Source organism: Polyodon spathula, chromosome 8 (assembly GCF_017654505.1).
Source record: "Polyodon spathula isolate WHYD16114869_AA chromosome 8, ASM1765450v1, whole genome shotgun sequence".
NCBI lineage: Eukaryota > Metazoa > Chordata > Actinopteri > Acipenseriformes > Polyodontidae > Polyodon > Polyodon spathula.
Window position 1 is genome coordinate 29,387,889 of NC_054541.1, and position 26,013 is coordinate 29,413,901.

At 38.4% G+C, this 26,013-nt stretch overlaps 1 protein-coding gene across 1 annotated transcript in view; it reads right to left on the minus strand.

Moving 5' to 3' along the window:
• The window catches only part of sema3c (sema domain, immunoglobulin domain (Ig), short basic domain, secreted, (semaphorin) 3C), a 65,507-nt gene that overhangs the window by 17,687 nt on the left and 21,807 nt on the right, over positions 1-26,013 (minus strand). The window contains exons 3-12 of the mRNA XM_041257513.1: positions 14,011-14,171; positions 13,619-13,681; positions 12,271-12,390; positions 8,815-8,905; positions 7,972-8,091; positions 7,396-7,538; positions 4,214-4,328; positions 3,900-3,969; positions 1,968-2,112; positions 1,428-1,650 (exon numbers count right to left, since the gene is read on the minus strand). Coding sequence (XP_041113447.1) covers positions 1,428-1,650; positions 1,968-2,112; positions 3,900-3,969; positions 4,214-4,328; positions 7,396-7,538; positions 7,972-8,091; positions 8,815-8,905; positions 12,271-12,390; positions 13,619-13,681; positions 14,011-14,171 — 1,251 coding nt within the window. The remainder of the gene's footprint in view (positions 1-1,427; positions 1,651-1,967; positions 2,113-3,899; positions 3,970-4,213; positions 4,329-7,395; positions 7,539-7,971; positions 8,092-8,814; positions 8,906-12,270; positions 12,391-13,618; positions 13,682-14,010; positions 14,172-26,013) is intronic.

The window sequence follows — 26,013 nt, forward strand, 5'->3', positions numbered from 1 at the left end:
CTGCCGTCGCTCCCAGAGCCAGAGAGGGAGGAGGATCCGCCGCCTTCCCGAGAGCCAGAGAGGGGTGAGCCGCCTTCCCGAGAGCCAGAGAGGGGTGAGCCGCCTTCCCCAGAGCCAGAGAGGGGTGAGGAGCCTCCGTCGCTCCCAGAGCCAGAGAGGGAGGAGGATCTGCCGTCGCTCCCAGAGCCAGAGAGGGAGGAGGATCTGCCGTCACTCCCAGAGCCAGAGAGGGGTGAGGAGCCTCCGTCGCTCCCCCAGCCGAGCCAGAGAGAGGGGGGAGCCGCCTTCCCCAGAGCCAGAGAGGGAGGAGCCGCCGTCGCTCCCAGAGCCAGAGAGGGAGGAAGATCTGCCTCGCTCCCAGAGCCAGAGAGGGAGGAGGAGCTGCCGTCGCTCCCAGAGCCCGAGAGGGGTGAGGAGCCTCCGTCGGAGCCAGAGAGGGAGGAGGAGCCGTCGTCCCCAGAGCCAGAGTGGGCTGCGGCGGATGGCGGGGTGGGGAGGAGGAGCCGCCGCCGCTCCCAGAGCCCGAGAGGGAGGAGGCCGCCGTCGCACTCCCCAGAGCCAGAGGGAGCCGGGCCGCCGTCGCTCCCAGAGCCCGCCGCCTCCGCCACCAGAGGGAGCCAGGGTCCGCAGCCGGGCGCAGTCGCCGCCTCCGCCACCAGAGGGAGCCGGGCCGCAGTCGCCGCCTCCGCCACCAGAGGGAGCCGGACCGCCGTCGCCGTGCTACCTTGGAGATTCGGGGCCCCCTCAACCAAAGAAGGCTTGGGGGCTCCGACATCAACCCCGCCCACCACCACCCACCATAACAGCCCACCCAAGGGACATAATTGGACTCTTGGGGGGAGGGGGGTGGGGAGGGTGGGGGGAAGGGGGGAGTTGGCCGATTGCGGCCAGTGTACGTTGTACATGGGGGGAGGTGTGTGGCAGAGCAAAGCTCTGCCCTTTAAATTGGCAGGGATGGGGTTAACTTCCCCTACCTGCCTGGGTTTATTATGTTCAGGTGGCTGGGGTTGATTAGTTGATTAGGTTGATTAACGATCAATCAGCGCCCAGCCACCTGATATAAAAGGAGGCCTCTGCTTCTCATTTGGGGAGAGGGAGCTGAGGAAGCAGGTTGGTTTTTTTTTTGGTTGTTTGGAGAGCTTGAATCCAGTGAAGGCATTGCCCAGCCTGGAGATTGTTATTTTTGTAAATTTTGCTTTTTGTCTTTCTTTGTGTTTAAATTGTTTTGTTTTGGCCCTTGTGCCCTTTCATTTTGTGTTTATTTATAATAAAATAGTTATTTTTTTGAACTGCAGTCTGTCTCTGGGCCTCTATCCACTCGCCAGCCTGCCACAGATACCCTTGGCAACCATCATAGACAGTAATTATACAGTAGTTACTATATCTCTTAAACCATATATGAACAAAATACTATACACATTTACTACCTGTCCCAAGAAACAAGATGTGGTATCTTCCATCTGCAGCATTTACTTGGTCCACAGCTATCTTTGTATATTTGTAATCTGCGTGAGTCCTCAAAACAATTGGTCTTTTGTACATGGGATAGACTGGATTGTACATCATGGGGTGATTCCTAATAAAGGTAACTACATCATCTGGGAAGTCCTTGGTCGTCACTATGTTTGGTGTGAAAGCTCCTCCAGGACACTACAGTGTAAATAACAAATAAAGACATTGATTATGTATGGACTTCATTATAACAGAAATACTCATTTTATATATCTTCATTATTCTAAACATTTGGAAAGTTGACAACACTTTAATTTTTTGTTACTGTGCTACAAAGAAAGAAATGTGATTAGAGGTAACCACCAAAGACTTATAAACATATTATAAGTCGTTGAATCTAAAAAAAAACCCCATCATAATACAATTAATAAACATATTTAATCTGTTCACATGGAATAAGTAAAATTATACATTCTAATAGGACATTGTTTATAAAACAGCACACAATTACTTACTGTACCAGGTCTTGGGTAAGGGATTCTTCCTTGAAATGGAATCCACTGGTGGTTAGGGCCATCCTTGTGGGCAAACGGTCCATTAAACACAGTCAGAATGTCAGCCATATTGTAAACACACACAGCTGAGCCCCTGAATACTGAACTGGGTATATAGAAAGTAAGAAATATATGAGAAACAGCACTATTCATATAGTACACATCTTCAGAACTCAATTTTTCTATGAATATATGGACTTCTATAGAACTGCACAAGTGTCGTTTTGTGTTTATTTACAGTGTTGTGCTGTACATGCTGTGATAACTTTAAATGCTGAGCTGGACAGAAGCACAAAGCATTGAGTTAATTAATTTTAAGGTCACCGAGTAAGCCAATGGCCACCAGCAGAAGATTCAAACTAGGCTTTTCTGTTTTACCAAACCTCTGCCATTAGGATGAATAAACTGCATATGCAATATAATTTGTATTTAAATAAATTCATATCAAAGTAAAATACGCATTTGGAAATATAATTCTAATGTCACCTTTGTGTCAGTGACAAATGTGTGTATCATGACTTAACTACTAAAGACTGTAAGGATTAATTACACTCATGATAAGCCTGCCAACAAATAGCTGAACTCAATAGTTTTACTTTTGATTGACACAAGTTGACCCAATTACTGTTGAGTTTACTCTTTTATTATTCCACAGGATTCGAATTGAGAAGTATGTGGTTTGGCCACTTGCATATAAAAAAATAACATTATGTATGTATAAGATTGTGTGGGATTGGGAAGCTCCATGTGTTTAGTTTGGCAAAACCCTACATATCATATAAAACCAAACACTAATTGCATTTCATGGATATTATGAATGGAGAGTATTTGCTGGGTCAATCTGTGCTAGCTCACATTATAAACGGATAACATCAATTGATTTAGTTCTGCTTTAGGATTGTACTGACATCAGTATTAGCAGCGTTATGCTCCAAATGTCTTTACATGGGCCCCCTATATGCACAAAGCTTTAGCTTGTGAGATATTACAGCTTAATTAACTTTTTGTAGGCATGTAACTTTTTTTTACTTTTGTAAAGTAACTTTCAAACTTTCCAACAAAACATACTTAAAAAAAAAAAAAAAACACACACACACACACACACATACATATTGTAACTACAGTCAAAATGATACACTACTTTAGGTTTGGAACTTTATCGCACTAAAAACTGTTCAAGCCCATACACATGCTCTCAATGCAAACTGGTGAGCCCATCTCAAATGATTAACATCACCAAATGACACAAGGCTGAATAATAGGGTTGCCATCTTTCTATTTTTCCAATATATTTCACAATATCTAAACTTCCTGAATCTGATATATTGCACAATATATTTCAGTTTACTGAAACTGATAGTATGACTGATAGCATGACTGATAGTATAAAAAATAAACCTTTGCACTGTGCAACGTTGAGAGAACTGGTTCGGGGAGAATGGAAATACTCAAATGGTAATGAACAGTGAGTAAGCAAGATTCGCAAGAACCAGACTTTTGCTGTCCGGTCAGTGGTTCTGACAAGACACTGTACAAATTCCCTTAAAACCAGACAGCTGGCAACCCTACTGAATAAGCCAAGGCTACAAAAACAAAGCTTTATTGCTGCTCATAATAATATGCATATATGGGCTTCAACAGTAATAGCCATGGGCAATTTCCAGTACCAGCATTCAACATGTTAGCTGGCAAGCAACAGTATGTGTGGATAAACACCAAGCTAAGCAACTTTATGCCAGCACCATATATAAAAACAGTAAAATTAAACTAACAAAGTAAAATATTTCTTTGCTATTTTGAAGAGGTGCCACGGTTGGGTAGAGATTGTGCTGTCTTGGTGAATTCTTTCTGTCACATTAATTCACCAGCTGCTGTTTTCCAACTAAAGCTTACCTTGAGGATGTGAAAATTCCATAAACCAAGAGGTTTTTAGGTTTTTCCATTTCCATTAAAAATATATCCTCTGGAAGACAAAAAAAATGAACCTGTGTTACTAAGGAAACAAATCAAAAGCTTTTAATTAAATGCCATTGAGTGGACTTTTACCTTTTTAGGACCAGCACAACAAATATACATTTCATGTACACCTGTAATGTGTTGTGTTTTCTTACATATCACATGAATTGGATATCTACTGTACATGGACTTACCTTTTACCTTTTTGAAGTACTTGTAACTGTAAGGGCTTCATTTTGCAGTTTACATACCTAGCTCATCAAAGTATGTCTCTGTGCCATCATCGTCCATGACTGAACACACCAGCCTTGCCTTTAAAAAAGTTGTCCATTTGTTCACTAGGCTACGCTGACCACCAATATCATTCTACAACCAAAACAGCAAAAAAGTATATATTGAGGAACTGATAAAAAAGAAAATCTGTGATTAGTATAGTGTTGTATATATTTTATATACATAGGTCTGTTGTTTAAAGCCTTTTTTTGTTTAAAATTAGGTCTTCAATAGAACCTTGGAGTTACAAACACCAAACTGAAGAACTGACCAGTCTACCGAACACCCCACTTTCAACTGGAAGTATGCAATCATTCAACCATGCGTACAATGTAACAGACAGACACACTCGTATAAGCAGTGTGCTGGTCGTGAAGAAGGCAAAATTATGTTTCCAGACAAAGATGAGGCAGATTTCAAAAGCAAACAGGCAATTTTACTAGCAACAGTTTAGTTTTAAACAAAGCAGGTTTTTTTTCCAAGTCATAGGAGAATGAATGACCGATCAAGATGCAAGAATGCATTTTCTTTCAAATAAAATAAAAGCAAGCACTACTTTAACCCAGGTTTTTCTGGAAGTTTAATCTGTGTGTTTGCTACTTAAATGAATCATTTTAAAGACTTTAGAACCCTGCAGCAGGGAGAGATCTGTGCTGACTCTGCTGGCGTATTCACAGTGCTGCAGGAAGAGGGCGGTAGTCGTCCAACAACCGCTTGTGAGTCATGGCAGTGACACGGGGAGGTGGGAAAGTGGGTGTGTGGACTTTCCCCCTCTCTGAATGGCTGGGAGGCGGGTCTTGGGGAGATTGTTAGCTCTATAAGTTAACGCTCTGTTGTTTCCTCAGGTCTGCCCTTTTAAACATAAGAACATAAGAACATAAGAAAGTTTACAAACGAGAGGAGGCCATTCGGCCCATCTTGCTCGTTTGGTTGTTAGTAGCTTATTGATCCCAGAATCTCATCAAGCAGCTTCTTGAAGGATCCCAGGGTGTCAGCTTCAACAACATTACTGGGGAGTTGATTCCAGACCCTCACAATTCTCTGTGTAAAAAAGTGTCTCCTATTTTCTGTTCTGAATGCCCCTTTGTCTAATCTCCATTTGTGACCCCTGGTCCTTGTTTCTTTTTTCAGGCTGAAAAAGTCACTTGGGTCGACATTGTCAATACCTTTTAGAATTTTGAATGCTTGAATTAGGTCGCCACGTAGTCTTCTTTGTTCAAGACTGAACAGATTCAATTCTTTTAGCCTGTCTGCATATGACATACCTTTTAAGCCCGGAATAATTCTGGTCGCTCTTCTTTGCACTCTTTCTAGAGCAGCAATATCTTTTTTATAGCGAGGTGGCCAGAACTGCACATAATATTCAAGATGAGGTCTTACTAGTGCATTGTACAGTTTTAACATTACTTCCCTTGATTTAAATTCAACACTTTTCACAATGTATCTGAGCATCTTGTTGGCCTTTTTTTATAGCTTCCCCACATTGTCTAGATGAAGACATTTCTGAGTCAACAAAAACTCCTAAGTCTTTTTCATAGATTCCTTCTCCAATTTCAGTATCTCCCATATGATATTTATAATGTACATTTTTATTTCCTGCGTGCAGTACCTTACACTTTTCTCTATTAAATGTCATTTGCCATGTGTCTGCCCAGTTCTGAATCTTGTCTAGATCATTTTGAATGACCTTTGCTGATGCAACAGTGTTTGCCACTCCTCCTACTTTTGTGTCATCTGCAAATTTAACAAGTTTGCTTACTATACCAGAATCTAAATCATTAATGTAGATTAGGAATAGCAGAGGACCTAATACTGATCCCTGTGGTACACCACTGGTTACCACACTCCATTCTGAGGTTTTTCCTCTAATCAGTACTTTCTGTTTTCTACAAGTTAACCACTCCATAATCCATGTACATGTGTTTCCTTGAATTCCAACTGCGTTCAGTTTGAGAATTAATCTTTTGTGCGGAACTTTGTCAAAAGCTTTCTGGAAATCTAAGTAAACCATGTCATATGCTTTGCAATTATCCATTATCGATGTTGCATCCTCAAAAAAATCAAGCAAGTTAGTTAGACACGATCTCCCTTTCCTAAAACCATGTTGACTGTCTCCCAGGACCCTGTTACCATAAAGGTAATTTTCCATTTTGGATCTTATTATAGTTTCCATAAGTTTGCATATAATAGAAGTCAGGCTTACTGGTCTGTAGTTAACTGGTTCAGTTTTGTTTCCCTTTTTGTGGATCGGTATTACGTTTGCAATTTTCCAGACTGTCGGTACCACCCCTGTGTCAAGAGACTACTGCATGATCTTGGTTAGCGGTTTGTAAATTACTTCTTTCATTTCTTTGAGTGCTACTGGGAGGATCTCATCCGGCCCAGGGGATTTGTTTATTTTAAGAGCTCCTAGTCCCTTTAACACTTCTGCCTTGTGCGCGGAAATGCTGGTCCATGACCGAATGAAACGGAGGTTCAGAGCGAGACAGTGAGGGAGGGGAACCCTTGGGCAGATCCCTGAATAAGTATAGCTGAGCAGACTAGGTAGCCGGCAGCGTAGAACAGTGATCCGGGTCGCACGGGCAGCTTTTCTTTGTAGTTTTGTTACTGTTTTATTTTCCCTGTTTCTTTGTGCCTTCGATTTTTGCAGTATTGTTTTGAAGCACCTGCGAGTGCCCCTGGACTGTTTACCCTTGCTTGGTATTCCCATGGTTCTGTTTACCATAGTTGGTAAGCAGACCATGGACCAACAGCGCCCTCTGCGGGCTAAAGAAACCCAACGTGCCCCTGAAATAAAACTGGGCACCTGTGTGGTGTTTTCAATTATACCTGTCTGTCTCCTGGTCAGTCAATTACCCACACCCCTTCCACAAACCCTAACAATATGAGCATTGCAATGCTGTGTGTAGATAGCAGGTGTGTGTATTTATTAAAATTATTGAAAACTGATTTTCAGAGTTACGGACATTTCAGACCTACGAACAACCTCCATTCCCAAGGGGTTCGTAACTCTGAGGTTCTACTGTACATTCTACATTGGTCATATCATAAAGATGAAATGACCAATGTAGTTAGTCTAGTTTCTTGAGCTTTCTTAATATATATTTTTTTCCATTTCTTTACTTAAAGTGTAGACTACTGAACAGTACAGAATCCTTACTGGACATATTCTAGCAACCATGGCATGGATGTGCTTGGTATTTCCATTGTTGTCTGTCAGCCTCTCTCTGAAGAAGAAGTAGAGTTTTGCATCATTGGGGTCTGATCCATCTGGGATAAGCTGTGCATCAATAAAAATGGGTTCTAGAAAACAATAAGATAAAATAGTTGGATTGTGGAGATTCAATTATTCTTTAAACACAATGGGTTATGAACTGCAAATGTTCTCAAGTGACTTCTAAAATCCTTCACCAAAATGCATTGTTTACAGTTTAATTGAAAACAAACAATACAAATATAAAAAAGGTAGATGGTATAAAGTATCTCTTACATCTATGAACTCCCACTTTCTACATACACAGTAGCCCTGCAACATTACCAGTTTGTTAATGTTATACATGCCTTAATCATGTGAAGTAAGCATAGGCTTATTTATGCTATTAGTTGTCAAAAGTTTAACTCGATAAGGAGATTTCATTGAAAGTATAAGACTGATTTTAAGTGTTAACTCAGATATCAGCTGTAATGGAAAGCAATGTATTTATAAAGTATTTTAAACTGTATTTTACATTCATACCACTCAGCCACTTGGAGTTATGTTGGTCTGTCCTCACTGCATTTCTTTTGGTAAGGCTTCTAAAAATGGCAGCATCAGTACCCATGAAGTCTATGAACATTCCTGAAAACAGTTCTTCATCTAGGCAGAAGCACATCAATGTTAATACAGTAAAATGTATTTAATAACACCTTGCTATGTAAGGGCACTTTTGATAGATATTACAAATACATAAACAGAAAAAAACAACTTAAACACAGTCCTGTATCAACACTTTAAAGCTGCCAGTGGTTGATCAACCTTAAAGTTGTATCAAGGAACCCCCTCCCAAAAAAACCCTCTGAACAATTATAATTTACCTTGAGCAGAACTGGGTTAAAAGAAGTTCATCTTTCACATAAAAAAGCAGGCCAGCCAGATGGAAATTTCCTATAACACAGTGCTGCATTGTGCTTTGCAGGTGAGCCAAATCTTGTTTTATAGCACTGCTGCTTTTGGTTTGTAAAAGCGTATTTGGTTTATATTGTTTAAAAAACACTCTTATTAATTTATTTTTCGTGACTACTATATCTTTAGCAACATGGAACTTGATTATAGTCAGCCTAGTAGCAGCTGGAGAAACTGATGGAAGTCTTGTGAAATTTGGCTGGGTTACCTGAAAAATGAACCCTGCGTGTGACACCAAGCACTGAGTGTGTCAACAAGAACCTGATACTGCTGAACCCGTTACACTTCAAAGCCCAGTGGTGACTGACAGGACATGGGGCAAGACAAATGGTGTTAAGGAAAGATTCTTTGCAAATAATAATGTGTCTAGTGTCAGTACAGGAATAACTGAAACAAGGAAATCAATGCTTCACTTACTGATCATAACTGAAACTGTATTAACTGTAGGGTTGAAAGAACAGCGTCCCTTTCCAGATTCAGTCTTGGAGTCAATAAAAAAAACTTTTTCCTGCAGAGAAAAAAAATAAGTAAATTGTATCCAACTGTGCTTAAGGTTTTGGTATTTTAGGAATTACAGGTCCTCCACCCATATTACAAGCAGGAATTCACATTTTACGATCCCAATAGAATGTGATACAAAAGGAATGAACACATGGACATTTTTTTTATCTTTGAAAGTAACAGAACAAACCTAAATGATTCAGTTTTATTGCACTTTAATGGGACATTAAATCTAGATTTTAAATATATTGAGAACAGAAGTTCTAGGTTACCGTATTTGTAAAGGTATGAAATGCATAATGTACCTATATAGTTTCCTTTCAATTCAAAGATGACCGCCAAATTGAATACTTTTGGGATATGTCTGCTTGTCAGTTATTTGCTGAGTTTTTTATATCAAAGCTGCCGATAGACCCCTTGGTCCCCCCTCACTGAGGTAATAAATAGTCACTGAGTCGAGTCATAGCCTCTTTTGCCTTTCAATGACAGGTGGGTAAAGTGGTGAATATTACTCTAACCCTTTTTTTCCAGTTGTGATTGACTCTTTAGAGCTCCTTCTTTGAGTTTTTGTGAGTTCCCTTGCAATTAATTGCCGGAAGTAGGCTTGCCATTTCCAGGAATCAGAAACTTGGCAACTAAAGGCTAAGCTAATGCATACACAACTGTGTTTCGTTTTGAAAAAAAAAAAAAAAAAGAATCTTTCTTCATCAGCCTACATCGCTTGGCGATTGTAGACTGCTTTCTAACCTCTGCAGCTTGCTGCACATTCCTTCTGTTTTTCTGTTTTTTCCTCTTCTCTTTGCAGCTGTAAAACAAAAAAAAAAAAAGAGAGAAGGGAGACATGGACCTCCAGTGAGTCTAGCCTTGCTCTGAAACCACTGTTGACTCGAGAGTTTTGGGCGGCCTCAGTACGCACACTCGGTGTGCGTGTAGCCTAGCGCCCCATACAGGCTTTTACTGTTGAGTGTCTCTTTTCTACTGCATTGCAGTTTTAAAAATAAATAAATAACCGCACGCTTCCTCCATTAGGCCTTGGCCTTACTGTGGAGCAGACCACGTGCATCACCACTCACCCATAATGTGTGTTAGTGTATTAAAAAAAAAAAAGGTAACGGGTGTGTTTTCTTTTTCTTTCTTCTGTCTCTTTTCTTCTGCCTCTCACCAGGTTCGTGACTGCACTACCCCGCTACAAGCTACGTGCTGCACCGGTTGAGGGCTCCACACAGTCCAGACGCCATCTTGGGTGCTCCACTCCACTGCAAGCTTTGCGCTGCACTGATTGCCAGCCCTAGGAGATCCTCAACCAGGCGAAAGGCACCCTCTGGCACCCAGAACTGGGCAGACTCCAGCTGTGGGTCTGGCCCCTGAACGGGACCATCTGTCCACCCTAGGGTTCTCAGACACAGCAGTGAGTACACTGCAGAATGCTAGGGCTTTTTCCACAAGAGCACTGTACACCTATAAGTGGAAATATTTTCAAAACTGGTGCATGGCCAGAGGCCATTGTCCTGTGTATTGCTCTATAGCAGTTATTTTACAGTCTCTGCAAGATCTTCTAGAGGCAGGTAAATCCCCCTCTACATTGAAAGTGTACCTAGCAGCCATATCTGCTTGCCAAGTTCCCAAAGACTCAGTATCCCCAGGAGCTCATATTTTGGCGACCCATTTTCTAAAGAGTGCTTGGCGGTTACGACTGCCTATAAAGGATGTCCTCCCCGAACGGAGTATAGATATGGTACTGGTGGCTCTCACAAAGGCCCTGTTTGACCCCATATATATCATAGAGCTGAAATACCGCTCTATGAAGACAGCTTTTCTGTTAGCCATCATCTCCACTAAGCGGGTCAGTGAGCTACAGGCTCTGTCCGTGCACAGTTCCTATATGCGCATTTGGGATAATGGAAACAGGGTATTGTTGCGCACAAACCCTGCTTTCCTCTCTATGGTGATTACAGCGTTTCACTTGAATCAATCAGTCGAACTAAGGCTTTCCATGCTCATCCCTTTGCAGAGGAGTCGGATAGGAGATTAAATTCCCTCTGCCCATTTCAGGCACTGAGATGCTATGTGAATAAAACGAGAGTGCTGCGTCAGTCTGACCGGCTCTTCATTTGTTGTGGTGAATGGACCGAGGTCAAGCCCTCTCTAAGCAGTGACTGTGGACACGGTTTCGACTGGTTATACTAATGCCGGCCTACCCTCACCTGGGAGGCGGCCATGCACTCAACCATAGGTGTGGCTACGTCATGGGCCCTCTTCACAGGTGCCTCGTTGACAGACATATGTACTGCGGCTTGCTGGACTACCCCGCATAAGTTTACCAGGTTCTACTGACTTATTGTCATAGATTCCTCTATGCCTTTAATTGGCACTATGGTTCTTGAGGTTGCATGTCCCTCAGGTGCTGTCCGCTCATTCTCCCTCATGACGGCTCTCTGGTATACTTTCCCAAAGGTATTCAATTTGTTGGTCATCTTCGAATTGAAAGGGAACAATTCCCTGAAAGAGGAGATGATTGCCAACCTTGTGAGGTTCAATGCAAAAGAGGCTGAGATCTCTGCTCAGTGACTATTTATTACCTCTGTGAGGCAGGACCGAAGACGTCACTCCGCGAAGGGGCCTGTCGGCAGCTTTGATATAAAATGCTCAATGAATACCTGACAAGCAGGCATATCCCAAAAGTATTCAATTTGGTGGTCATCTTCTCTTTCAGGGAAACCGGGTGAGTGATTTTTTTTTTTCCCAATAGCTACCAATCCCCTAATGCATTTATCTAGTCTACAGATACGGCAATACAAATGTAAATAATCCCACAAATGAGTTAAAATATTTCAGAATTATACATAAATACAAGTAGCTGTCGAAACAAAATCAGATGTAATCAGAATGAACTTCTATTCATTTGCTAACATAAAACCTCAGCTGAAGGAATTATTTAAATTTGGCTGAGATATCGTATAATATGAGCAATAAACTGCACTCTTTTTCTGAAAATTTCCAATACTCCCATGTCTGTTAATAGACATCTGAGTAGAGGAGGGCCTACACATCCCCTTTCTGTTATCCATGGTAGTGCACTTTTGCCTGTACAAAAAAGACCCTGTTGGCACCTGGATTGAATGCCAAATCTATCAGATATATTTTCATTCTAAAGGGAGTTCCCAATCCTCAATAATCTAATTGTGACTGTTATGAATATGTGCGGTACTTTGTTAATTAAGCATTTAGGTAAAGAGCCATTTCTGTGAAATTTCTGATAAATCTACCTTAATTATGGAAATGTAGGAATTATGGAAAGTACTGTACTTGAATGTTTAAAGTTGGTATCAGCTTTTAAATCCATAGCCAGCCAATCAGATCATAAATACTTACTTCTGACCTGCGACCTCTGTTGATGTAAGTGCACACAGGACTGAATGCTCCACTGCCACAGATGTACAGGTGAGTGCGATTGTATGGTTGGATGACACGTACAAAGTTGCCACAGCCGTACTAAAAAGCAGCAAAACAGTTACTTAGGTTGCATTAAAAATAAATGAAATACTTGCCATACCACTGATTCTGACCCAAATTAATTTTTAACATATTTCCTACACTAGCAGTAAATTTCATTTCTGTTATAGTCTCCTACCCAGTTTCTACCTAAATAGAAGATCCAGTGTACAGATAAGGGTGTAGCGACTGGCTACAGTAGTGTTGTATTTGGTCAGTTCTGTTATCTAAAGATGAGTAACATTTTGGACAGATCTATTCACTTTGACAGTGCTCTCATTTTTTCTTTTTATTTATTTATTTATTTTTAAAATGTACGCATCAATTACACAGCTTAATAGGTATACAATAGAAGACATTTATTGGAAATTGGACACAGTACTTTCCACTGTGTTATGGAGCAATACAGTTTAAATTGCAACAGCTTGAAAATTGAATTCAGAATTAATCGCATTACAGCAACATATCAAATTCAAGGAGCGAAAAGAAAATAATCAGGACCGAGAAATTGGGAATTGCAAGTGGGCTAGAATGAGATACAAAAAAATAGCAGCTGCCTTACCCATCCTCAGGACACATTCAGAGATGTTTATGTACCCAACTGAAAAACCAGAGTACTTGTTGCTATGTTTTGGGTTCTTTTTGTTTTTTTTTTTATTGCTTTTCCTGCAGTGATTTAGAGGACAGATCTCAAACCCCAGTGCACGAGAGCACTGTTGAAACAACTTTCATCTGATATGCAAAAGGAAAGCGATATTAGACTGGCGATGTAAGTAGGCTTAATGTCATACATTGAACTCTACTGTTGACCTCCTTGGATTAAAATGGTGAAGCACTGTTAACACGCATTTCAACCTCTGGTTACCTTTTTCAAATATTGCCCATACTAACGTGAAGTGACCAAATTAACTTTGGGCTGTCTCAGCTGAGCATTAGGGCAGTTAGATAAGACACAGAGAAATGACTTGTTCCACACAATACAGTGTCATAGAAACAAATAAGAAACTGTACTTGATCAATTAGTACTTTATTATTTAAGATTTTGGTAACTGCTCACCTTTGTTGTCCTTCATTAGCAGTGACAAACGCTTCTCATTCTTTTACAGTCACGTATGAATGAACACATGCACAATGTTCAGTGTTAATTTAGGAGTATGCTAACATTCCAAGGCTGGCAGCACCACAGAGCAAGCCGACTCAGAGGTGAACCATTATATTTCCTTCTTACCGTCGGATCTTTGCCAGCCATTTTGCATTCTTCGATTTTGCTACTCGATGCTGGCCAAAATACCTGTCAAGGGGAAATTATAAAAGTATGACAGAACATGCAAACAAAGGAGTAATGTAAAGTGCAAATGTAAAGTTGAATGGTCACAATGTACTAGGATTCTCCAGACAATCTCAAAGCAAGGCCAAGTAACAGCAGATACAAAGCAAAAATATAACTCCCCATTGGAACAACAAGCCACTCTGAATGATAACAGGCAGCATTAGGGATCAGTATGTTCATGCTATTATGAGAAAAAAAAAAAACATTTAAAAGTGTGGGAATCAAATCTTGCTTTTCTTTACAACAATTGTTATGTAATTTTACCTAAAGCAGCTTTTATGTGAACTTACAGTTACTGACTCTTGGGTAATGTTATTAATATTCAATGACAGGATGTGGTCTTTGCTCCCCACATAAATACGATCCTGGTCTTCGTCCATTTGGAGAATCCTGTAGTCCATGGGATACTGAGACACGCTGTGGTGATGGGATGTTTGTGTAGCTTGTAGTTCTGAAATGGAAACAATTAAAACATTATAAAACCCCATAGCCATCAGTGATTGTGGCAGGACTGAGGCCCTGCACATGTAAGGAGTGTTTTTTTTTTTGTTTTGTTTTTTGTTTTGTTGTATAATTTTGTAAATAAAGTTGGTTTCAAGTGTGTTAAATATGGCAGGGCTGGGGTTAGACATCCCCCCCCAGATAAAACCGTGGTGGAATGTGGCCAGGTGTTAATCGATTTATTGATTATCCAATAGCTCTGACCGCATGCTATAAAAGAGGAGCTGGAACACCAATTCCTTGGTTCTTTGCAAGCTTGAGATGGATTGGCCAGTCTATCAATGGTGAGTGGAACCAGGATGGCAAGTGCAACCTTTAGAAATAGAATGAGTTTAGGGGATTTTAAATCCCACCCAGTTCATTTGAGTGTGTGCCAGGGAGAAGGGTCCTGCAGCAGGATCTCCCCTTTAGTGGGAGCAGTGCTGAGCTACTTTTTGGCAAACTTGTATTTTTTGCTGTTTTTACCCACGGCGTTTTGTTTAGATATTTTCTGTATTTCTTTTGTTTACACTTTGTGTATGTCCTCCCCTCACTAGGTAATATCATTAATGGAACAACACCTGCAAAATATTGTAAATAAACCTGAGCACCTGTGTCTCTCTCACAGTCTCTCACAGTGGATTCCCACACACCTTTTACAGTGATGTAAAGATATTTATGTTTATAATGCATTTAAAACAATAGATGCTGTGTGAATAACATGGTTGAAAGCATATATTAGCTGCTGAAGCCTGCCCCACTAAATAATGGTGGGGTTTTCTAACGGAAAAGTGTTTTCTTTGATTTGTAAATAACAATTTTCACGAATAAGTTTGTTGTAGATATGGCAGGGTTGGGAGGTCAGACTTAATGTGCAGCAGGTGGCCAGATGTTAATTGACTAATTGATTATCAATTAACCCTGGCCCCATGCCTGTAAAAATGGGCTTAGAAAGTCAGTCCTTGGTTCTTCTTTTGTTTGGTCTTTCTTCTACAAGCCAGGAGGTGATGGGAAGTATCCTCACAATGGTGTGATGAACCAGAGTGAGCTATAGATTATCACTGTGTGTTTTTAACCGGGATAACTGATACTGATACTGATAACTGATACTGCGAAACGTAGGGGATTTGAATCCCACAACAGTGTATTTAGTTGTGTTAGGGAGAAGGCTCCTATTGCAGGACCTCCCTTTTAGTGGAAGCAGCACACGGACCAAGCTTGGCCACATTTTGTTTTGTAGCTGTTTTTCCACACTGTGTTTGTATATCCTTCCTCACTAGGGCTACCATTGCTGGTACCCTAGTGGTGGCCACCAACCACTGCAACTGCCTGTGTACATAATAAAACCTGGATGCCTGAGCGGCGTTACAACGTCCAACCCTCTGTATCTCTCTCATCTCTCAATGGCTGCCTACACAGTAACAGAACACCCCTGTTACACATGCAAACGACAGCAACAAGAATGAGGCAGACTGAAACAAAAAGGGCCAAAAAAGCTTAAGAATGCAGGGAATTCAATACAAACCTAAAACAATCCAAAGAATAGACTGAAAACAACTACAGAGGGACGAGGTCCTGAGTTGGTTATGTTTTATTTAATTTTCCAATTGAAACAGCAGTTGAACTCCACAGTGTTGGGTCGTCTTTGTGGCATATTTTTTCACCTCACTAGCTGCCAACAAATGGAAACTAATTTTGTTTTGAAATACTCACACATGTTGATTAAAGCTATACAATATTATACACTTATACATTTTACAGACGTTCACAATGGCAGGTGAAAAGAGTGTACAATTGAAGTCATGCTGTGTGCCCATGACACAGATAACATCCTTTAGTTGGCAAGTTTACATGATTTTGCATGTATAAATAATATATGTAACAGGTTTGTAAATATAAATGATTACACTATGTAACACAATCTTTGTTCCTGGGTAGTAAGTGTTATTTCCTAATTGCTTATGCCTCAAAAGTATAGAAAATGGCTATTATTCCCCACAAACTTTGTAAATACTTATACTGTAAATACAGTATAATTGTAAATCTCGAAAAACTACTCACTTCTAAATCTTTTGTAGTCATCTTTGTATTACTTTAGTATAAATACATGTTAATTTGGATTCATATGTTGTTTTTTTCTGACTTTATGTCAACGAAAAGACACACATTTACCCATTTTCCCATTGGAAATAGTGATATTTTGAAATATCACTGTCCTGGTCACAAAAGCAAAGTTTGTAGGGAATAATAGCCATGTTCTATACTTTTGAGGCATAAGCAATTAGGAAATAACACTTACTACCCAGTTACACAGTGTTATCAGCAATTTCAGAATCTAGATTAGTTTTCCCAAAAGCAAGACCACACACACAGGCTGTAATAAGTCAATGTATGCAATTTAACATCACCTTCACCTTACACCTCATTTGCTGGTGTAAATAAAGCCTTTCTTACAACTTGTTTGTGTGCAGATTCCCAGAAAATAACAAAATAAATTCCTCACAGAGAGTCAAATTATAGCATTCAAACAGGAGCTCTGTTCACCCAGCCAATGCAGTTCTCATGGCATCAGGATTGGCACAAAAACAAGTTAAGACCACTGGGGAATTTTAATGGTTTAAAACGACACCAAACAAACGTAGTTCAGTACTGTTACAAGCAATCCCATCTCATTAGAATATAAGGTCAACCCATCTATAGGCTAATGTTACGTAGGACAAAAGCTACAAAAGTTTTTGTGGTACCAAAGTCCACTCCAATGCATTGCTTTCATAATCGCGTCTTCTGAAAAAGACACGTCGGGCCTATTGTACAACAAAGGGCTACAGTATATATATAAAACAAAGTTTTTTCTTTATGATAGTGTTGTGGTCCAGCACAGTTTATCCTACTTTAGTCATAAAGACAAAAAAGCAAAGACTGTTGCATGACAGATTACTCATACTTTAATAAAAACACTTGAATCTGAGCCTTTCCTCTCTGAGGAGAGTCATGCCATTCTCTGCAGAATAGTCTAACCATACAAATGCTTTTTTTAAATCTTATATGATTCCTTTCTCTGTGATTCTTTAGAGGGTGTTTACAACTCAAGTGGGACTTGTAAGTATTATTCTGTCAATTAAATGGACAAGTCAGCAGTTTTATGGTCTGTTTAAATGGAAAGCTTTGGTTTATATACAACTTGCGGCCCATCCATTTCTTAGAAAAAAAACGTGTACCTATGTATAACTATTTGTACTTTCTAAAGCCATTTCAAAGGCCTCTTTTCCCAGAGGAAGAAAACAACTGAATCATTATAAAACTAGAAAGCGACATACAGGAGTTAGTTGTCTAGAAGTAGTAGTTAAAATATTGTTATGCATAGTTTCTTAATAGCTTATTAGAAAATTATTCAGTATCATCAGCCAATCAGCTTCCAATACACAACAGACGCCAGCAGGAACGTTACCGCATCAACTGTGAATCAAATTTAAAACAATCAGTATTACTTTTTCTTTTTGTCTTGCTGCATTTTTAAGTGTAGTTTACATGTATTGGACAGTAATACTAAACAAAGACACAATTGGTCCAAATTCAATTTATTTTCCCACAAAACCAGCCAATCAATACTTTGCATTGACAAAAGCAACCAATCCTGTACCTGCAACTGCCAAGTCAGCCAATCACAACCTGTCAGCTTGTCAGCAGACGCAGCTTCTTTCAACAACAACAAAGCGAGACACGGACAGTTTAATAATATTGCTCAATTCAGATATCTGGCTCAGTTCAGATAAACTAAAAGCAGCCCTGACAAAACTTTTTTCAGTTGTAGGGTACCCAACAAATCATTGCAAGTTCAAGGTAAATGTAGGTTTTAAAGTGATTTTTTAACAATGCAGCCACCCAGCGTAGGTGGACAACGCAGCTCGCGGGCAGCTAACAGGCAAGCCCGCAGGCGCCCGGCCAGACTACAGGGGTCGCTGGTGCCCGGTGAACCGAGGACACCCTGGCCAACCTAGACCTAGAACCTTCATTGACAGGCACTATCGCCCAAATAGTTTATACTTTATACTGTAAAAATATAATTCCGTAACAAATCAGACATAACATTCCATACAGGTTGTGTTAGACTGATCCATTGCTAGGCACCCTTAAAAAAGTGATGCAAGAGGGATTTACTACTAAAGTAATGTAGCATACAAATAAATCTGATCCATAAAAATAAACAAATAAATAAATAACTATTTCTCTCTGGCCAATTGGGAACAAACATGAAACCAAATAAGACTAAGTAAGATTAGTTTACTGAAATAACACTTTAGCAGGGTATAAATGTACAGCCTTTTATTGAAGTAAAAAACATGACAGGGTGGTTTACAAGTATACCGAGGGCCAAATAAGAGTTCTGGAAATCTAAATAACTTCACAGGGGCATATGTCTTTGATCAATATCTCTGTAAAGTACATTTTAATTGCCCTCACAGTCAGAGAATAAAATGTTCCTGTGTATTGAAGCTCAGCATTAAATCTGTCTTCAATCAGAAGAATCTGTAATCTGGGATATTGCCAATTGCAAAGCTGTGGCCTTAAAGTCTTTGAAGTGCAGTTTATTATTCCTCATGAACAAAAGAACAAAAGTCTAAGGATGTTTCACACTAACTTTCTGAATAAGCTGTGATGTGTATCACCAAGGGCGGGCATGTAATGAAAAACATACAACGTATGGAGTTGGGACTACACAGTAGAATCAGACAACAAATAGATCTCTGATCCAAAGAATTTTCTTGGCAGCAGTATTCCCCATTACCATCAAAACAGCTACCATTTTAAGTTGTGCAGTTAATACAATATACTACCAGTATATATATATATATATATATATATATATATATATATATATATATATATATATATATATATATATATATATATATATATATACTATACTGTTTCCCAGCTGGTGGTTACGATAGAGAATCTCTTCAATTAAATCTATAAACCTCGGGACTCCATATCACTTTCTTTTAAAAGAAAACATGCAAAACTTATTATTTTGCTACTGCACAGTTTGTGGCTTTTAATGTTATATACAACAAATGCCACCTTTCACCAGAGCAGTAGGAAGTCATCACCAACACTACAGGTACATATACAAAAATGTCACTACACAGCACCTGAGATACTAACCACAAAATCATTAATCATTTGGACTAAAAACTGTATACATCAGAGAGAGGATGACTGCCAGTAGCTAGGATTGACCCCAGGACCACCTGCACATGTCTGCTTTATCCTCCTACACAAGATCTTCTGAGTCAAGACTGATAGCCCTGCCAGGCACAGTCCCAAACTTATTAGTTAGCAGCAATACCATAACGTCTTATCCCTCTATAACCTTTAAAGCAATTCCAATTTTCATGGTGGAAGGTTTTTTTTAACATTTTTAAATAGTTTTTAAGAGTTACAATTGATATTGGGTATGTATATATCAGTGCTCCTTTGATGGGCTACAACTGTTTAGAAAGTGTCTTTATAGCTCTAACAGAATTGGATGCCTCTGCATGCACCCGACAGTCAAGTGTGTACCACCTTTTCTGAACTACTTATTAAAACTATAACTACATCAGTATTCAAAATGTTCAACACAACAACTGCCACTGCAAGATGCCGTACAAATCCGAACGGTATTGTAAAGCTTTTTCTCACTGTTTTCTTTGTGAAATTGAAATTGAAGTTGAAGCTTGAATATGAAGTATAAAGTGGCCATTTTTAGAAAATAGTTAACCAGGCTAATTTATTTGTACGTATTTAAATTACATGTGTAGTCTATGGGATAACCTTGACTAAAGACTAAACTGTCATTAGTACAGTTTTAAGGAAGGAAAATTGCACCCAGTAAATTGACCAAACCAGGAATAAAAATCTGATTTAGAATGTAGACTTAAGTTGTTTTGCATTTGACAGGTGTTTTCCCTCAGAATTTAAATTTAAATTGTTTTTTTGTTTTTTTTTACTTCTTTAAAGTAAAGGCTTTGAAAATCTGTCTTTTAAAAAAAAAATCTGTCTTTTTCACAGAGAGAATTCTGCATATTTGAAAGGCATAGTTTTTTGTGTTGTGAATAGTTGGATAATTGTATTATCTACACATTTGTAATCTCTGTGTATAAAAATAATCTTGGAGGTGCAGGGACAAAAAAAAATAAATTGATAAAGAATGACCGACACTCTCCACTAAAAAAACCCAAAGCACTTAAAAGTACAATTAGTAAAGTTTTTTTTTTATTCAAAAATGAAATAAAGGAATATTTATTGTACGTTTAAGTGCTTCTGATTGTTTTTTTAGTGGAGAGTGCAGGTCGTTCTTTATCTGAAAGTAATCTTCACCTTCAGGTATTCTGACTTTAATTGATAAAATACATATTTACTTACATAATATGATTTTGATTGCACACTTTTCTTATCTGTGAGTCTTGTAAAAAATGAAATATGGTGGTTGTTTCCTCTTGTTTAACTCTTTTTTCATTTCTATACTATCAATAACTTTTTTCTTAGTCTTTAGTAATTGACCACCTTTAGAATTAATTAGAGTAATTCTAGTTAGAACATATTTAATTAAAGAATTAAAACCAATGTATTTCTCACTAATTAACATGCCTGTTTCAGCTGTTTTAAAAAAAAAAGCTTTGCCATTTTAACAAACATTCTGCTTATTCTTAAGGACATTTGTTTAGTCCTGAACTGCAACCATCATTATAAACAAGATACTCCAATCTTTTACATTTTTATTTTTTTTTTACTGTTGCAGACACAAGATGATATAAAACAGCTTCAATCTACGTCAGTCTAGACGCCACAATAAACCAAGTGCAGCTTTATAATATAAAGTACCAATATTGTAAACTGAAAAGGGACTAGAGATTAAAATAGCAGAGTTAGGACTTTCTGTGACTTAATCCCTGATTTCATTTTTTGTGCACATGAAAAGGGCCGAGCGACTGAAGAGATTTGTATATGTTAGTGATAAAGAACAAATCCTGCAACTCAAAAGTTTTTATTCTGATTTCTTTACACTTTAACAAAATCTTCACTCAATTTTTAAATAAGTTTTAACAAAAAAGACATCTCAAACCTTAGATGAACAGTAAAGCTCAGCGTGAACCTGAAAGAGCATGTGGTCCTACATTATTAATTCTGCAAGCCTGACACTGAATTTCACAGCATGCACTCCGGCATAAATCCCATATTGACTTTAATTGTGACCAGTCATCCATGGGTGAGAGCTCCACATGTTCCAGGTTTGCCCTTGTTAGTGGCCACAGGTGACTGTGTAAGAAGACTAGAAAGACTGAATCCTTTGAAGTAGTCTGCATTTCGTGCTTATCCATGTGAAAACAAAACCCTGCGCAAACATTAATTCACACCCAGATCCAAAGCTGTTGTAAAACAAACAACATTGAAAAAAAAACTAAGAATCCACAGCATTAAGTTTTTTAAGCTCATCTAACAGTAGATACCAATACAGTAAGTTTACTTACCCCAATGGAAATGTATAATTTCTAGAAATTTCTTGAAAACAAATAATTGTAAGAAAAATCTTTTGTAGCAAAAGTTTGGCTTTTGTGGATGAGGAAAAAAGTTACAAGAAATAGATTTCTACAATTATTTATTTCAGCATTATTATTTTTTTTGCAAAACTCCAAACATGCTAATTCAAAAGTATTCATACCCTGACAAGGAAAATTGAATTAATAGCTAGTTGAGGCATCTTTAGCAATAATAACCTCTTTTAAATGATTAGGATATTTGTCAATGAGCTTTTGGCATGATTCTTTAATGATTTTATTTATTTATTTTTTTACCATTCTTCAACGCAAAATTGTTCCAGTTCGTTCAAATTCTGAGGACTTTTCTTGTGCACAACCTTCTTCAATTCATACCAAAGATTCTCAATCGGATTTAGATCGAGACTTTGACTAGGCCATTCCAGAACCTTGACTGTATTCTTCTTTTACCATTCTGAAGTAGATTTTGATGTGTGCTTTGGATTGTTGTTGTGTTGGAAGGTCCAGTTGCGCTTTAAACCAAGTTTTGTAGCAGAGGGTTTCAGATGATTGGCTGATATCTTTTGGTATGCTATGGAATCCATTTTACTGTCTATTGGAACTAAATTTCCTGTGCCATTAAAGAAAAAACAGCCCCATAGAAGGATATTACCACCTCCATGCTTGACAGTTGCTTTTCTTTGTATGCTTCACCAGACTTTCTCCAAACATAACGACTATCAGTGTGGCACTATCTTTGGCAGTCAATCTTGGGTTGTTAATAACCTTCCTCACATGTCTTCTGCTTTGTTCTTGGTGAAAGAACCTTCTTTCTTCCAGACTGAGAGAGTGTTGTGACAGGACCACGAGTCTTGTACTTCTTGGTAATTGAAACAATAGTTGAAATTTGGATACTCAAATGCTTGGAAATCTTCTTGTATCCTTCTCCAGCTTTATGACAATAAATCATTTTCTGTCTTTAGATAGCTCTTTACTTTTTCCCATCTTGACTTATTGGTAATGACAGCAGTCATCCTATGCCTAACCCTTTTATACACTCTAAGAATGTTCACCTACAATCCAGTGTTTTCTAGACATTTCTAGAATTAGGTTCTGCATTATGATATTGACATTTCTAACACATTGTAAACAATACTATCGTAGCATCAAAGGGTATGAATACTTTTGAATTGTCATTTTTGGAACGTTGCCCAAAAATTGCTAACGACTTTTTTTATTAACATTAGATAAAACAACATTGAAAAAAAAGGTCAAGGTGTTTTCGTTTTTGACAACGATGTTTTCTAAAAAAGGATATTTAATTTCGAAAAGCTCTAGAAAAGAAACTTTTATATTTGAAAATCAACCGATACATTTGAAAACTACACGCATATATATATATATATATATATATATATATATATATATATATATATATATATATATATATATATATATATATATATATATATATATTGTGAAAAATAATGTCTTCAGGTGAACTATATACATTGCTATTCAGGGCACCCCAGCAGAAGTCATCCAGGGTCATACTCTGATTAACAAGCACTGGAAACTTTATAACATGCAAAAGTCACCTTTCAAGGGATCAGATTCATCCACGTGGTGCCAGGCACCTTGGCAGCGTGTAGAGCTGAAGGCCAGTCTTTAGAATGACGTAATGGTGGGGTGTTGACACCTAGCCATCTCTACGAGCAGCTGCTGAAGGGATGACACGATGTGCGTACTCTATATCATGCAATGATAAGCACCAGATGCTTTCTGAGATGCGGATGTAACGAAGCTCAGAGGCAAACACAGCAAAACCTTGTAGGGGTGTAGTTTTGAATGGTCTAAAGTTTTCTCTGGGTGCCTCAGTTAAAGCAGTCAAGATTTCAAACATAGTTACTGCAGCTTCAGTTGCTAAACTAATGCAACCCCCCCCCCAAAAAAACCCTTAGGGCAAAACTTTTAATGGGTTCCAAACTTTGCTAAGGAGGATGCACTTGTACAAGAGTATGTCCAGCCTGTGGTTTTTAATTCTCTGCCAGTTTTCAATTGCGCGCATAAAGAAAGGGCAGCATGAATAAATTAAGTAAATGTAAGAGACACACAGCTGCACTTGCATGAGTAAACTGTCTGGAGGGGCCTGAGGGAGCTGCCCGTCTGGATATACATATTGCCAGAATATTTAAAAAATAGATCCCTACACAGACTTATACAAAGGTTAATGTATTTGGCTCACATTAATATTACATGTTATGTTATGTGTTAAGGTTGTGTTATGCTGATGGGGGAAAAATAAAAGCAATGTAGTAAGTATCACTGTCATTTAGGTACATCGCTTAAAATGATATTTCTACAAAACTTCAACATTGTTTTTATTGCAGTCATGTACTATACAAACTGTAAACAATAAAACAGTGGTCAGGTTGTATAAGGATGTACAGACCAGGAAAAGCAGGAATACAGTGAACACATGCACCACAGTTAAGATAAATGGGGCCCTTGCCGAATTTCTCTCGGGACCTTTGACATTAATGTGTGCAAAGCATGCTTAGTGGTGGACATATTTTACTAATGCGTTATCAGCAAGAAGATCTAATGAAAGAAAATGGGTGGTCAGTATAACTGAAATATGTGCACTAGAGCAAAGTAAGACCACAGTGTAACATCCCTCAGAACCAAATCCAAAATGTTTTTGAGTGTCAATTGTACGTGTACCATTAAATAATATTTAAAATACTTATTTATGCTAGTGTTTAATATCATAACGATTTGGGTTCCTCAATCTTATTGTGCATCCTTCTGCACTGTGTCTGTCAAGCTCCACACGGTTAACATGATAATTGACTTGAATTCCTATCCAAACTTTTATTATAGACTCTTGAACTTTTGTGCTGCATTTGGGTAGAATTCTATTAACTGTTGCTTTTAAACAATTTTTAAAAAACTGTATACAATTCAATGACACATTTTTGACCAATGTACCAGTCTTTATCAATGTCTTTGAAAACTAAAGATGTTAAAACATTAAAACATCTGTCATTACATTTTTTTTTTTGTATTAGTACATATACCACCGTTGAGTGTTTTATAGATTTGTACAAATTTAAAAAATATTTACCAGATTATGGTTGTATGCTGGTTGGACTCAAAGTGGACGGTAATCTATTACCAACCACAAAATAAATCACACATGCAGATGCAAACACAGCTGTGTCGAAAGATAAATACAATAATATTCTTTCAGCTTAACTTCCTTTGGGTAGTTTTCATCAGCCAACACTTTAAATATTTTAGTATAGATGGACATATACAGTTTATTGAAATGCTAGTGTAATTTACACATGATTAAAAATCATATTCTCACAATAGCAAAGCATACTAAAGACATAAGCAGAGGCCTTTCTTGTTATCTTCCCTGCCTGTTAACTTCACACTCTGGAATAAAATGTAAAGAAGCAGTTCTACAATAAAAAAGCCATCACTGCTTCATTGGCTTATATTTGAAGGGAGCTCATACACGGTGTTCATTCAATGCCCATCGCAAGGAAGCCCTCCAAAATAAGCCATGGTCAATCTGATTTGAACTGTTTATCAGGGTTAAGGTTGCGGTCAGAATTTTACAGGTCACCTGAATTGCACAATATAGTATTATATAGGCTTTATGCAGTCTGGCTGGAGAATGTGAACATGTTTTTGGTAATGTTAAAAATTGCAAGGAATCTTATACATTTGTTTTAGATTTCCATTGATGTGGGCTTTAAGTATTGCAGTTAAAAGAACAAACAGTTACTAAGCGTAACATAAATAAATTAAATAAATAAATAAAAACGCAGTTTGATTTATGGTGTTTAGAAAATTAGGTACAATAGTACTGGTAAGCCTTTACTGTACCATGCTCTTTTGCTATAGCTGCATAAACTTTCTTGCATTTGCAGCCTTGTAATTCACAGTGTAACAACCCTGTCTTATAGAATCTATTCTACAGCAGCAGTTTATTCGCTATTAAAACCAACCTGGTTTACGTAGAGGTTTGCTGTGTCAATCCTCCCCTGTCTAGTATACTGCAAGTACTAGGAACAGGGTGTAATTGTTACTCCTATTTAAATAGCCCCTGCACAGATAGAGTAAGAACATAAGAACATAAGAACATAAGAAAGCTTACAAACGAGAGGAGACCATTCGGCCCATCTTGCTCGTTAGGTTGTTAGTAGCTTATTGATCCTAGAACTCATCAAGCAGCTTCTTGAAGGTTCCCAGGGTGTCAGCTTCAACAACATTACTGAG